The 16,605-nt window shown below is 40.8% G+C and overlaps 1 protein-coding gene across 1 annotated transcript in view; it reads left to right on the top strand.

The window, feature by feature from the left end:
- The window catches only part of LOC5568050 (nuclear pore complex protein Nup88), a 274,497-nt gene that overhangs the window by 115,304 nt on the left and 142,588 nt on the right, over positions 1 to 16,605 (top strand). The window contains exon 2 of the mRNA XM_021854340.1: positions 3,486 to 3,655. Within this exon, the coding sequence (XP_021710032.1) occupies positions 3,486 to 3,655 (170 nt within the window). The remainder of the gene's footprint in view (positions 1 to 3,485; positions 3,656 to 16,605) is intronic.

Here is a 16,605-nt window from a genome sequence, read left to right as displayed (position 1 = left end):
ACCTAACACAGACCAAACTCTTTCTCCCGATCTTTTCAATGAATGAAAATATTTTCTGTTTATCAGGTACAGACGCAACACGCATCAAATAATCATCTAACTCGCACTGCATAGGACCAATCCAAGAAACGGTTTCTAGAGAACATAGTCTGTATGATCTTCACTCTTACAAGAAGCTTCGAGGTTTTATACGCTTCAATCAATCCCCTTTGCTGACTATTTGCTGACAGATATCTCCTACGCATATTGATACAGCAATATGTCTACTAAAACTCATCAACGTTCTCACGATACACGTCTTTCGGTTTATCTGCCCGTCGTTGTATATATTCGGATGAACCTAGTCCATGAGATGAGTACCGAACAGGTCTGTGTTTTCGATGTATATACAACGTGTAACGACCACTTGCTTGACCACAGTGGTAGCTAGTATCTCTGGCAGAATCTGCATCAATCCTCGAATGGTAGTATTACTCACACCTCCTGGATCGAATCCCACACAAACAGGTCCTCTCAGCCGGTCGGGACCGTTGCAGTTCGACACTATTTCTCGCAATTGAGCTTTCGTTTGAGTGACTATTAAAGTGTTGGTTATCCAATCCATCTGTTTTGCTTTTGCAGATAGTTGAAACGCATACCAGATCTGTTCAGCTTTATTCTGCATTTTTTCATTTGTTCCGGATAAGATACAATCGATACCATCATTCCCAACCAATGACGATCTAATTGGGGTAAACATTCGACGCTTCCCTTCGATGCCTGAACATGAATCAAGTTTACCACAAACAGTCAATGTTAAGCTTTTGGTTTGCTCTGTTGATGAGAAGTGACTTAGTTTATGCAAAATGAGATTTTAATCATATTTTGAGTCATACTGACTCACACCAGGTAACTGTGGCTCGATACTGACAGGCCCTATATCTGCAGAGTGCAGCATCGTATACTGTTCCTTACTGTTGAACTTCTTACCCATTTCTTCGTTGGGAATTCGAGGCGTTTCGATATCAGCAACATTTTCAGCTATTTGACGTGAATGTACAACTTTAGAATCGTTCTCGATGGCAGCTATAGAACAAGACGAAAGGTTTGACTGAGTAGTTGAGGTTATCTGAGCCTATTCTATCGAATACTAGAGTTGGTGAGCAAACTGTGTTAGCCAGGATTTTGTCACTTGACGAGTTATGCTCGACTGGCATTATTTCTATAAGTGATAATCATTGCTTCCTTTTTAGCTCTATATTGTAACTCGATCTTTCTGGCAGCTATTTTCGCCTCCCGCTCGATCTCCTCTAGCTTCCTTTCGTAATCCTGCCGTGATCGCCGACTTTCTTCATCGTACTGTGCCATCCGCTGTAGATGTTGTTCTTCTAAAGCCTTTAGACGTTGTATCATTCTCTCTATATGGATATTACTCCTTCCGATAGAATACACCATGGTACTTCGAATTTATATACTTTAAATTCTTGAAGTTTGTTAGGGACGTTTTTCTCGGGAGCAATGGAAACCTCTCGATAGCAGCTTAGATTTCCAGCAGCTTCAAGACTGTAATTTTATTTAACAATTTTCTTAATTTACATTTAAGTTTCACGGCTTTAACTCCAAGATACGTTTCTCCTAACCTAAAGAAGTCGATTACATAATTCACTTTATAATTTTTCTCTATGAATAAGCAGACTGATAGAATTTATAGCTATCATACCTTGACAGTTCGACTGATTAATGTCATCATATACCAAATAGACCAAATTATTAGCTTTAGAAGTCTGGAGTCACTAAATAATAGAGGAAATCATTTCCAACACAATGAGTATTCAGAAATTGAACCAAAAGTTCCTTATGTGAAAGTAAATCGGCCTGATAGAATAATGACAGGACCTAGGAAGAATGAACTAGGAACGGAACATCAGCGAACTAGAAATAACCAGCAACATAATTCTAGGTTGGCTACAGGGTCATTGTGTTGGAACTGCAGAGGGTCAGTACATACATGGAAGGAATGTAGGGAACCAAAACAATTACTTTGAGAATAGGAGTTACTTGCGGTGACACAAGCATGGGAATTTCTGAAATACTATTTCCATTTGAATTGAAACAATTAGAACGGTCACGGTCAGAAAATTGAAGGAACTTGAAATTACTTGCGACAACATTGATATAAGAATTTCTTTGGGTATTTCCATTCGGATTGAAAAGATTCTAACGGTTTACCGATGGAAGAAAATTAGCTTGTGAATAAGCATGAATATGATTTACCTGATGGGTATGAAATCGATTGAAATCGATGGTAAGCGATCGTTAACTGAAAAATGAGAATTGTTGGAGATTCTGCCTGGGGAATTCCATCCACAAAAACGTTGCCGTTCATCTGCCTGGTACGAGCTTCAACGATTCGTTTTTGCAAATGCTAATCCCAAAAGGTTGCCCACGCAATCTGTGCAAACAAACTTTTTTGGTATCTTCCTTCACAGGTCAGACGTCTATAGCAAGAGAAAAACCTCAGCAAATCATGACTGTGGCAATGTTTGGTGCCCTGGCCCTACTTTTGGCACCGACGGCATTGAGTGGGGTTCTGGAAATTTCCTCCAGAATTTCGACCTATTGTTCAATATTTCGCTAAAATGTGTTATGCAGAGAGTCAGGTTAAACAGCATGGGTACGCATTTCAACAGATCCAGTCAATTCGTTCACTTCGCGGATGATATGGGCATTCTCGTGGATCATGTTCGGGATTTTCGAACATCGAGAGCTTTAGGACGATGGATGGCAATTTCTCGTTCAACTAAAGAAATTAAATTGGAATCTTCTTTCACAAGACAGACGTTCTTGGCTTAAAGCACGGTAATGTTTGGTATCAAGGCCCCAATATTAGCATAACCTTTATCACTATCAACCAAACTTTACTTCCGCCAATAGATCCAACGCAAAGTCGATGACACGTTTCCTAAGGATCACAACGTTTTGGAAAATCATTCAATGATAGAGTTTGAATCATTTTCATTTGCAATACTTCCCTTCTGGTTTTCTGGAATAATCTTGTTTTCTTCTTCAAAAATAATCGTCTCAGCTAATTCTCTATTCATAATCACTCACACTCTGTCTCTGTATATTGATATATTTTCGTCGTAGCCCTCATCGTTCATCATCATCCTCAGTATAGAAAGGAATGTTTATTATCAGTGGATATCAATTATTCATATTTATTGCGCGCTTAAAAAAATTATTCCAAAAGATAGGTGGCATCACCCAGCAATCGAAAAATTTCCTCGCAAAGTCAGAAGGGAGAATCTTTTCCACCATCGGAAGTAAATCTCATTAATGAGTTACGGAGGAAAAGGCCATTCTCGTCGCGCCCACCAGCAGCCGAGGGGTCGTAATTCAAAATTTTTATTATAGACACTTTTGCACCCTCGCACCGCCACCATTTAGCTCGAAATTCCGTGAATCATTGTTTAATTACCGAGTATTATTTCCGCTTTTGCTTACAGACGCTAATTCCTTCGGCACCGCAAAACTTTACCGTGGAGAAGATTTTGCCATCGACGGAAGGCACCTTTCTGGCACTGAGCGGCCCTCGAGGACTTTCGATCCTGGAACTGCCCCGCCGCTGGGGACCCAATGGACAGTACCAGAACGGGAAGGAGTGCATCATTTGTCGGTAAGTCCTTGCTCTTAATTTCGTCCGTAATCGCAGCAGCTCCCACACTATCAGCCAACCGACCAACCAACAATACCGAAGGGATTAAAGTTTTCAGCCCCAGTTGGCTCGCCGCGAAGAAGGCGGTCGAATAAAAGGAGGCTTAAGAAAATTGGTCAAATTTCCATAGAAAAGCAATAATGCTAATACAAGGAGAGGCGACAGGTTCTTACTTTTCTCGAATGGTGCCGCATTAGATAACCCGGTCGGTTTCGCTCACTGAGACAGAGATTGGATAGCACGTATTCTAATTTGGGGCAAAAACGGAGCAGGTTTTGATTGGTCCGTCAAACAGAGCTGCCAGGAACGATTGTTGCATAGTCGCCTTTTGTGCTTTGTTAGAATAATCCAAAGTAGTCTGTCAAATCGTATACTTCAGGTTCATTATCAGAACTCCAAGTCTGACAGATTTTCTATAAGAGCTGGTGTTCCTCAAGGCAGCGTTCTAGGACCAATATTGCACCATATTCTCACATTCTGATTTACCTGAGTTACCTCAGGGATGTCAAAAATTTTTGTTTGCGGATGATGCAGGCCTCTCCGCCAAAAGACGAAGTCTGCGTGTCATCTGTAGTAGATTGCAAAAAAGTTTGGATATGTTTTCTACATACTTGTGAAAATGGAAGATTTCTCCTAATGCTTCAAAAACTCAACTAACAATATTCCCACATAAACCAAAAACTCTTTATTTGAAACCTTCAAATAGACATGTTGTCAAGATGAAAGGGGTTCCAATAAATTGGTCAGATGATGGATGGTCAGATGGTCAGTATCTAGTGCTCATGCTAGGTAAAAATTTAATTTTCAAAAAATACTTTGAGAGCATCAATGCCAAATGTAACAAATAAATAAAATGCCTGTATCCATTTATTACGAGAAATTAGAAACTTTGGATTAAGAACACATTTTTAATATTCAAACAAATTTTCAGGCGAGATTTGTTGTATACTGTAAAAATGTGGACAAGCTGCTGCAATACAAGGAAGCAAGCTCTACAAAGTATTTAAAATAAAAGTTTGAAAATAATTCTGAAGTTCCCTGCATAGAATACCCAATGTTTAAACATTGGAACAAAAATCGTGGAAATCTTCTATTGACCCGATAAATGCGTTGTATATTTAGTTTAAGTTAGGTTAAGTCATTTAAAAGTGATTTCTCTAATAAGCAGGTGAATTCAATTGATTCGGTTGTACCATGCGTATTGGATACCTAGATATAAAAAATGAATGTAACGTTTGAAATGCTACTGATAAAGGGTATAAAAAAATCAAGAAACCATTTGTCACATCTCGTCCTAGCTCACAACGATAAAGTCAAGCTCGTTGAACAGTAGTAGCCCGTACAGCGAACTCGTCGGTGGAAGCTAATCTAGCCGTTGGCAATTGACTCGAAAATCAAAGTTGTCACGAGAAGCGAAGCTAGTCGAAATCAAACTGAGCGGGAGGAAACAACCAAACTAAAACAAAAGAGTGAACTCGTTCATACGTTCACCAGAAAAATTGAAACTCAAACTCCAGCGGCAGCAGCAGTAGCACAAAAACGTTCATCTAAATTTCATTTGATTTAATTTTAATTAGATTTTGTGTTTAACTAGCAAAATCTACACTTGTGTGCTGTTTCTGCTGCTTGCCGTTCTCGTTCACTTGGAGCCATACTGTTCGACATATGGATCCAGTTCCTTTTCTTTCGATGGTCGCAAACGTGCGGTTGCGAGAGAGGGAGGAAAATCTTTCGAAGCATACATCCCGGATGCTGGGAAGCTTATGAGCTTCCGATTCTGGCTGGTCTGGCAGAAAAAAGCAACTAATTCTGTCGACAAAAGTTCCACCGAACCGAATTTCTCGACAGAAAAGTGCTGCCAACATCCGCCAGGGATATTGGTTTAGGAATAACTTCATTATTGTCACTGGGTTCATTGTTGAACGTAGTGCTTTTTGATAGATGTCTTGTTCTTGTTTCAGGCGTTACGTGCTAAATGAGACAGAGCCTGATTCTCAGCTTGGTTTTGTATGAGCACTTTCACAGTTTTTAACTGAGATTTGTTGATCAATTGACCTTTTTTGCATCTTCTTCTTCTTGGCATTACGTGCTCACTGGGACAGAGCCTGCTTCTCAGCCTGCTTCAATGAGCATTTCCACAGTTATTAACTGAGAGTTTTTTTTTTTGCTTAAGTTGCCATTTTCGTATTCGTATATCGTGTGGCAGGTACGATGATACTCTATGCCCAGGGAAGTCAAGGAAATTTCCATTACGAAAAGTTCCTGGACCGACCGGGATTCGAACCCTGACACCTTCAGCATGGCTTTGCTTGATAGCCGCAAACTCTAACCACTCTGCTAAGGAAGGCCCCATTAGGTTCTTTAACCTTTTACCGCATAACTAAACTCATATGCAAGCCTCGGTTGCTTTCCAAATCAAATCTCCACTATCGCCTGAACTGCACGATCTTAAAACCATTCTCATTATCACGCCAGATGCGTTTGACAGATTCCTTGACCTCTCAAATCGTCTCTGACCAAAGTCCTTGTCCAGCTTCCACAAATTCGAGCAAACTATTTACGGCAAAACATCCAAATCGGATGCTAGCCTATTATATTTACTTAAATAGGCTTAATCGCACACTAACCATAGAAGTTATATTTACAGACTTTTTACAAGGACTAAATGGGTTTGTTTTGGTTTGTGCATATAACCGTTTTGCATCGAATTGCCGGACATCTTGAACATTTTTTTTTTAATTTTTGTAATGTTTAAGAAAGTGTAACTGTAATGTTAATACTGAGATCGATTCTTTGATTTTAACTGTTTATTGTGAATGTCAATGCATCGCAGTAGGCTTCAAAATCGTAAAAAAAAAACAAAAATAAAAATAAACTGCATATGAAATTGTCTGTTGATCTTCCACCTGATAAATAATTTATTATGGTTGGTGCTCTGATATGTGTCCGAAGTTTTCATAGTCAGCATACGGTTCTGTTTTGTTACACGTGATGAATAGAAGGAATAAAAGTGTGTTTTTATTGTCAACTAGTGAAATTTACTGGTACACCCGATTCTGTTTTTATACGGATTTTTTTTTACACGGCCGTCCATACATTTGTTTTCACCAAAACCTTATTTTTGCATGAAACGTCGAGAAATGGTGTTACTTTTTTGCACGGTTTTTGAAATTTTGAACTGAAAACTTTTTTTGCACGGTACGCATCCCCCGTGCAAAAACAGAATCGGGTGTATTTACATTATTTTTTTTTATTAACCCCTCTACCGGCAGCTTCATTTTTTACCGCAGGAAAAAAATTCAAATCACGATACCTTTTTTGTTCTCGGTATTTTTGCATTTTTGTTTCTTGGTATTTTTGCACCATTTTTTCACAAGTTTTCAAAAAACTCTTCTAGTTTGAGGATCCTTGTCGATATTGATCATTATCCATTTGGATTCAGAGATATTCCGAAATTCCTTGGGGGACCGACCCTTAATCATAACCCACGTATATATCTTAGGCTACAGATTTTTTAACGCATTAAGATGGTCACTCTTCGGAACAATACATTAATGAGAGTATGTTGTGAAAAAATGAAGCAATTTGGAGCAGCCGTCTTTGAGTAATGAGCATTTATGTTGCTGGTACCAAGCTGACCAAATAAAGATCTTGAAAACTTCAAAAAACCTCATATCGTAATTTTCAGATATCTCTAAGAATTCTTAACCAATTTGTATGATTTTTTCAGAGTAGCTCCTTATTACATGGCATTGTATAGCTCACATTTTACTTTTTCGATAAGTTGACGTAAAACAAAATGGCCGCCTAAGACATTTTGTATGGAAAATGTCGGTCCCCCAAGGAACATTGGAATATCTTTAAAACCAGATCACCAATCATCAATATCGACACGGATCCTCAAACTAGAAGAGTTTTTTGAGAACTTGTGAAAAAATGGTGCAAAAATACCGAGAAACAAAAAAGTTTTCGCGATTTGATTTTTTTTTTCTTGCTGTAAAATATGAAGCTACCGCTAGAGGGGTTAATGGTTGAATTCAAGTGGCCGGATTACGAAACGTGGTTTCCAGCTGCTTCAGAAGCCGGACATCCGTGAATGTGAATTAAAATGTGCTTTCATTTAAATCTAAATGGTTGAAAATAGACAATTGATGATTGTAAACGTGTTTTCGAGAACATTCAGTCAAAAAAACTAAATTATAAAATAATTTGAAACGAATGTTACCTATTAAGATCTAGATGTCGCACGTCACTGCATCATATGCGGCAAATGAAGAGAGTTGTGTAATTTATCATTCATTTTTCACATTAGTTTTGACTGTTTAACAGTCAATGTAACTGGAACTTATACCGAAAGCTGGTGATATAACCTTCAACAAAGTGCTAAAAATTCGATTCAAACGAAATATTTACAACTTCTTTGAGTTTTTTAGCTGAATAAGAGTGTCCGGAATTTGAATCAGCTCGAAAGCGATGTCCGGATTTCGAAGCAAGATATACCATGGAACTTTTATTATTTTAGTGAGATTCTCCTCAAATGTTGTATTTTTCTTTGCATAACAACAAAAATTAAACTATGTACGATTTAGAAATATTTTATAGTTTCAAAATATACACGAATTAGATAATCAAATTCAAGTTTGAAGTTGCACTTCTTCTTAGATGTCCGGATTTCGAGGATTTCGCGTTGCAAGAAAAAAATTGATTCCTGGAAAATCCAGGTCGATTTATCAGAAAATTTCCCATCAAAATCATAATAGTCACCTCTGAATTTGTGCTATTTGAATTTATGTTAATTCTTTCTTTTTCCTGAGTGGTTCCTGTCAACTAGGTTAGGTGTACCAGTTATGAACATAGTGGTTCCCCGTTTCGCCATACATAATCACTTTAATGTCTTCAAATTTTGAAAATTTTTGTTTGTTGTAGTAGTTAGATTTAAGATATATCTTGATGTTAAAACATTCAAAAGATTTAAAATGTGAAAATTATCAAAATTTCACATATGGCCAAATAGGTGACCACTATGGCCATAACTGGTACACTTTCGCTATATCAAATTCCTCGACAATGTTCCAAATGTTACAAATTACTCAACGATCAAACTGAAGAAATAGGACTCAGTTATACACTCTTCCCAATCCTTTCCCAGGCAATTTTCGCTCTCACGCTCTCACAAACTTGATAACATTCGAAGGCACGGGTTGGAATCCGCATGACGAAAAAAGGAAACTTCTGACCGGTTTTCAATGGCTTTTGATATTCTGGATTCATGAAGCTTGTCCAACTACCCACCATTGCCAAATTCAATTATTGCAAATGAAAAAAAGCTCTATGCCAGAAAATGAAGTTGAATTTGCATTTATCAATTCACGAGAAGAAACTTCAGCCATCCAAATGTTTACTTGTTTAGAAACAGTCTGCAATTTCAATGCAATGGACCAATGCACGAGCTCACTAATTTGACATTTGAGCGGTGCCATATTCACTCGTTACCATAGTTACATAAATAACACGGCACTGTTCAAACGTCAAATAGTGAACTCGTGCATCGGTCCATTCTTACTGTGGTGCATTTGTTCTATGCGGGAATTGCTCGCTGCGCGTTATTTCCGTGAAGAAAGCCATTTTTTTTAAATTTCCCCACACTAAAAACTGAGAAAAGAAACATTTCCGCGGCTAAATCGTCATGAGCCCGAGAATGGGGTTTTACCGCGCCCCTGGTCACGTTACCTTGGGATGAAGATTTCATGACGACCCCCAGATCTTAAACCCTTGGCCACGCATTTCAATTGACTGGCACTCATCCAGTCCTGGATGTGCTTGGATCAGGGCCGTAAACACTACTGCTTCGTTTCAAACCGACAAACCTTTCCTTTCATCACAGCAAGCGTAGTCTCTCCTTTCTTTCGTGCTGCTTGTGCATCGCGCGTCATGAATCGGAGCGTCACCGCAGCGAGCTGGCCTTTCAATCGCTAGTCTCTGTTTTTAGGAGCCGATTAATTCAATGAACGGCCTCATGGCCCGTGTAGTTTCTCTGTCGTATTCCATTACCTGACAAAGTGCACACATTATTATTGCAAAAATAATTAGAATTCAATTTGAAACATTTTGATGGATATCAATGAAATTAAATGAAACGAAATTCTTACTCTTTCATTTCATCATTCTTGTTCGATGCTTTCAATCGGGCAACGAAACGAATGAGTGTGGAACGAAGATCGAACCGACGCAGTTGTTCGTCACCATCGAGACGACACAGCCAAGCCTTCGTGTTTCACATAATACTTTCGAAAATGCAGATCCCTGGCTTGGATTACCGAGATCGTGTTTTGTGTCTTTGTAGTAGTGCCATTCATAAGTCTGCGTAGTGGGTGGTCGAATCTGGATGGTGGGCTCGATTTATCCCGTTCGGCAAACGGCGTGACCACTTGGTGTGTATTACTGTATGGTTTCCTCTACTTGGTTGACAGCTCGCTGCGGACGTAGCTTGATGATGATTCTTGTGTTTTCTCCCTAATTTTCACCGCGGGCTTCGTTGCGCTTCACTCGTTGATTCTGGTTTCTGGAGTCTCGCTATTGTGGACTTCGGGGTCACCGTCTGCCATGCTTGAAGTAGGCTACGTACTTCTTCCACTCTATCTGATGGTATTTGGAGCCCCCTACTCACGGTGGTTATCAGGATTCCAATCTCCCGTTTCTTCAGTAGGCTTCAGCTACGTCCTCCTCCTCTCTATGCCCTCCAGTTGCTGTCTCACTGCGCCCGATATTGGTCAAACCGATTTTTGGTCATCGATCTCCGGGTCTCCACTCCTCCTATCAGAGAATGCATATGGTGCATTGCCGTATCTCTACTCCCCGTTTCCAGCGACGTAGGGTGCGATTCCTCTCGCTTCGCGAACGCCTCCTGGCGTGATGAAAGTGTTTGTGTACCGCATGTTGATTCTCTTCCCTGCTTGATGTGGTCGCAAATCGTGTTCAAGTTTTTGACGAAGATCATGGTCTACAACGAAGTTGATGAACCGTCGAGGTGGAGAGGTAGTTATTGCTCATCACACCTGACTTTTGCTATTTTCCCGCATGGTACGTGTTTATGGAGTTTGGTACTAATGGTTGACAGGCTTCATCTGTGGCTTAACCTCGCTCAGAAGAACGGAAACCATTGTCTTAGTCTTGCTCGGTGTTGCTGAAGTGATGCGTTGTTGTAGCGGGCTCTCACTCTCAGCATTCGTGGTCAAATCTCCCGGTGATTGGTATTTCTGACTGCTATTGATTCTGGTTAACAGGCACTGCCTGTGTACATAGCTTGATCGTTTCGGAATCTTCATCTTGCGAATGAAAATTCATGATGATGTAGTCTTAGATCGGTACCACAGAGATGTAGATGGAGTTGTTTGATGTTTTTTTTGCTCTCTGGTTCGCTGTAGTTATGTCCATTGGTGTTTTTGACAGCGTTTGCGTTATAGTCGACAGGCACCGCCTGTTTGCATAGCTTGCACAATTACGCTTAGTTCGCTTTGAAGTCCTATCTTTTTTGCCGCTCAGAACATTTTCCAACAGATACAGGTTCAGAGATATCATTCACGATGTCCGGAACGAGTTTCGGCTCTAGTTTGCATTTGATTTGATCCACTTTTGAAGAGAGAACGAATGTTCGGCGCCACACAAGATCTCCTCCCTTGAACACTACTGATCTTGTGCGCAGATAGTATCGCTGTTTCGCCCGATGGTGGCTGTTCTTGATTCGCTCGATGATGAGCTTCTGGATTCGGTGAATTGCTGACAGCCTTAGATCTTGCACTACTTTAGGGTTGACTGGTGACGCGGTTTATGCGCTCGACGTTGTTGATCTGCGGACAGTAGAACGCTGTTTTCATGTGGCCAATCTGGTGTTTCGCTAGCTAGGATTTGAACGCCATTGATTCGATCTGCTTCCCATTGTCGGACAGTATCAACCTTGAAAGAGAGAACTTCAGACAAGCTTCTTCTTCCAGAAACTCCACCATCTTCTGGCAATCCGCTTGACGATCATGTACTTGCTGACCCAGTCTACTACCACCAGCAACACAGTGTTTCCTCGCTTGGAACGTGTGAGCGGCCCGACAAAGTCCACCGATAACATCTCCCACGGAGTCTTCGCTGGCTTGGGGTTTCTTCCCTGGCGCTTTGAATGCCTTCCATGTAACACAGCTCCTAACGTAATCACAAATCTCCTGCTGCATTTGTGGCCAGTAGTAGTGGGCTTGAATTTTGTGTCAATTCTTGTAAAAGCCAAGGTGCGTTGCTGCAGGTTCATCGTGGTATCTACGGATAAGCAGCAACCTCTCTTCTCTTGGTACGACTTGCTCCCACTTATGAGATATTGCTTCAACTTCGTCTTTGCAGCGACAGTTCTTGTAAAGGATGTCGTTCGCAATGCGGAAGGCCGGATACTGATCGCCTTCGCTCTTCATTTTCTCGAGTAGCTTTCTGCACCACATATCCCGCACCTAGTCCACCGCGAACACTGCTTCGGCTTCCACATATCCTTTGAACTTCTCGATCGCTCGTACACTGACAGCTTTTGCGAGAAGTAGCTGATCGGATGTTGTCCTGCACCGTTGTTGTCCTGCACTAGCACTGCTCCGATTGCTGTGTCGCTAGCATCGCACGCTATAGCGAACGGTCTGCTGTAGTCGGCATCGTTCGCACTGAAGCTGATACCAGAACTGCCTTCAGCTCGAGGAAAGCTTCTTCAGCGATGGGATTCCAACGGAACTTGGTCTTGCCATACGTCAGGTTTGTCAACGGTGACGCTGGCTGCCGTACCCCGGCGAATAAGCGACGGGACCACTTGCAAACGTCACGGAATCGCTGAACTTCTTTTCGCGTAGTTGGAGTCGGAAACTGCACTATTGCTTGATTCTTCTCTTCATCTACTTGCGAGCTATGTTCGTCGATCACGTAGCCGAGATACTTCATGCACTTTTGGCAGAACTTGGACTTCTCGAACGATATCGTGAGATTCGCTTGTCGCAGCCACTTCTTCCAGCAGAGCGATATGCTCCTCGAAGAATTCCGAGCAGATAATGATGTCGTCCAGGTAATGGACGGCGAACAGATGAGTTATGAGTCTCGCTAGGGCTTAGCTTGCTGTACACTGTCCAAAGGGCACCTCTTTGAACTGTAAACGCTGTCAATGGTGATGGAGTGGCAACTGCCAGAAAGCGTCTTTGAGATTGGTTATCGCTGCTATCTGTGGGATTGGATATTCCTCGTTCACCATAATGGAGTTGAGGTGACGAGCATCCAAGCAGACGCGTTACTTTCCGGTCGTCTTTTTGACGGCGACCAACGAATTGTTCATTGGAGAGAACTGTGCCTCCTCGATGACATCGAGGGCAATCATTCGGTCGATCTCCCTGTTCATCTCCTACAGAACGTACGGTTACTTGAAGTAATGCCGTTGCTTGCGAGGTGGTGCTTTCTCCTCATCGATGCGATGCTCATACAGCTTCGTGCCCTCTACCGCTTTTGGAAACTTCTGGATCGCTTGTTCCAGTCGCATTCTCTGTGCAGAAATCAGTTGCTTCATCTCATGATCCTCGACGACTTCTTCGTCCTGCTTTGCTTCAATTGTGCAGCACACAGCCTTCACTCCAAACTTATCCCAGAAATTCATCCCTAGGATGATGCAGTCCGGGATCGAAGGCACTAGTAGTACTGGAGGGACTTCGTTTCGATTGTTGTAGACTATGGGAAGGTAGACAAAATTGGTGGTTTTATGCTTTGTGCCGTCCGTCGTTTTTATTCCGCCACAGACGGTACCTTTCTGTAATCCGCATTTCTCTGTTCTCTGCTATTCCAATTCTCAATCCTCCTAGCAGAGAACAGTTTGCTCCGCTATCGAGCAACACGGTCAGTTTCTTTCCTAGCACAGCAATTACGGCGTGCGGTCGATTGTCGTTTCCGGGATTGATGATTAATGAGTTTAGTTTTCGGAATTCTGGAATATCGGACAGGTTTCCGGTACTGTGCGAAGAGCTGCTCCTCTCTATTGCTGTTTCTCCGCTGGGTAGTTTACCGCACCTGGCTCGTGAAGCAGCTGCATAACGAGAGGCCTTTTCGTCCACACCGGTAGCAGAAAAGAAAGTAAATAAAAAGAGCCCCTCAATGTTAGATAGGTCGTTTTGAAAAGTTACGCGAACATTATAAATACATTACTTTGGTTAACAGAAAAATCTGATACTTAATTTGACTCGAACTCTCAACATTTATACAGTATTTCAAGCCCAATGGAACATCACCTTGCCAAAATGTTGAATTGCTCAAGATTAATCGCGTCCCAGGATCTCATTACCCAACGCAGTCGCCAATTAATTTTAGATTGGCTATCTTGAAGGACAACGGAGGCTCTTCTTTTCGCCGGTGACGAATTTCATCAACGCAAGCAACAATCTCATCAATCCTAATCGTCGATCGTAAAACCAAGTCAAATGTTCAATCCTTTCAGGTCACCTTTTGGGGGCAAGCCTAGGTTCGAAGAATGACGCAATGTGCCCACAGGATTTTAATGCACTCTTCTCCAAGCGCCAAAGTGCCCACATTACATTGGCATCATTTGTCGTAAAAAATCGCCCAAACCGCAGGAAAAGCCCACCTCATCTCATTTCGTAGAGACACTACGAAGCTACAAGGCAACGACCCCATACATAAATCATAAATTACGAAATACATCCGCACTCGATGGAAGAACCGCACTCCTTTTTTTTCGTCGCCTCTCCAAAGTCGTGTAAATCCTTTCTCCGCCCCGGAAGGAGACCGCCGAAGTGCATCGAACAAATCTCAACTGGTACTCCCGGGGAGGATGAAAGTGCAGATAATCTTCCCTGGGCCAGAATGTGGAAGTCGTAAAAAAAATACTCCCAACTCTGGGAAAGGGTCAACCTAACGCGATAGGCAGAAGCAAGCACAGTGTAGTGGCAGAAGAGATTAACAAAAATACGCATATTTATAACCATGTCGTCCGATCCGCCCATCGGTTTTGGTGTCGGACAAGGAAAGGGTTGTAAAAAAATCGGGCTTGCAATCTTTGGCTGTTCTGAGGCAGCGACGTCGTCACGGGATTGGGGTTGTCACTACTGTATGCTCTCGGGTTGATTATGGTTTCAGGTTATGCACAGGCACGGTTCTCTTTGGTAGTACGGCCTCAGAGGAAAAAAGTGAACGCAATACTGGAAGATTGGTTTTTCGATGACCTGCCATAGACCTTTTGGGGGAGAGTTTGAGTGCAGCTCACGGACGATTAATGTACTACAAGGAGGAACGTATTTTTATTCTATTTTTTGGTTGTGGAGAATTTTGTTGCGTGGGATTATGGTTTGTTTGGTTACCAAAATCAACTTGAATAATGTATCAAATACGATGTATTTGTTCTTTCAATACTAATAAGGCATTTCTAGCACGAAACGCAAAAACAAATGGCATTTTCAGACCGACTTTTTTCAATTTGAAAAAAAATTACAAAAATGTGAATATGCAATAACTTGAGAGTAATAAATCTTCGAGCTGTTTAGTGGAATACCTATAAATAAATGAAAACAAAATTGAGTACTAGGGGAAGATCCCCAGTACCGGACATCGTTGAAAAATTGAAAAATCATGTTCCAATCAAGATGGTGTATCAGAAAAAAAGGAAGCTATTATAGAGAGGAATGGTTGCGTAGAATAACACATCCTTGAAATATACACGCTCTTTTGGCGAAACAGAGATGTTTGAAAACCGATAAAAAGTTGACGTATCGCATTATCTAATAATGATTTTGAATGTGGAAAAATAATTTTGATCGCGCATTGTAATTTGAAAGTGAGAATGTATTTTGTACCATATTTGAATGAATGAATGAATTGTCTTTATTAACGAGACTTTCAAGATACCATATTTGAACTAAATATGGTCAAATTACAATTTTGGTCTATCACCTCTTCCCCGATTGTACAACATTTCCCAGAATGACGTTCCCCAGAATGACATTCCCCAGAACGCCATTCCCCAGAATGAGGCATTCCCCAGAAATCCATTCCCCAGAATGGGACATACCCCAGAAAAAAAAAATTACAAGAGATTTTTGGGCTGTTAAAATCCAGGTAAATGGTAAATAGTAAACACATTTACCTGAAAAATTCGAGGAAAACCAATATTATAGTTTTCATAAGTAAAACATTTTAGTTTTTTTAACATCAGCACTTCCGATTTGTTGCAGTCTTTCATTTATTGATTAGAAATTACGAAGACAATAAACCTATGAAGAACAGCATATGTTCAAAAGAAGGGATGGTATGGATGCTATGAAAGCAAAACAAAAAAAAAACATTCCATTAATTTATTTTGTACATATGAAGAATATTACACTAATATAAATCACCCTTTGGAAATACAATTAGAAAGAACAGTCAATTTTAAAAGAAGGAAGAATAACTATAAAAACAAAAAAAAAATCAATAGCAAGTTTGATCATAAAACATAGTATGACATATTTAAGAGCAGCTTTTTTTGAACGGTTGTGCTACTTTTCTCCGAATGACGGTTCCCCGAATTTCGTTTCCACGAACGCCAGTGCCCCGAATACCCTATTTCCCCGAATAGCCTAGTTCCCCAAAAAGTATTTAGCTCTTATAATTGTCATAACTTGATGACTATTTTTTACTATTCTTTACTTGATTTACGGTTCTTTCGAGTTTCACCATCATCGGCATTTGTGGCAAAATGTATTTACATATTTTGTCGAGGATAACCTTATAATCTACATTATCTTCTTCTTTTAATTGATTATCATTCTTTCTAGTTCGACACCTAGTCCCAAAGACGATTCGTGCACCTGTTTGAACTGCATCACTTTTCAGGGAAACGAGTCATTCGGAGAAGTGTCTTTTGA

This window comes from Aedes aegypti, chromosome 3 (genome assembly GCF_002204515.2).
Source record: "Aedes aegypti strain LVP_AGWG chromosome 3, AaegL5.0 Primary Assembly, whole genome shotgun sequence".
In the NCBI taxonomy this organism is placed as follows: domain Eukaryota; kingdom Metazoa; phylum Arthropoda; class Insecta; order Diptera; family Culicidae; genus Aedes; species Aedes aegypti.
This window is presented reverse-complemented; position numbering and strand designations above follow the sequence as displayed.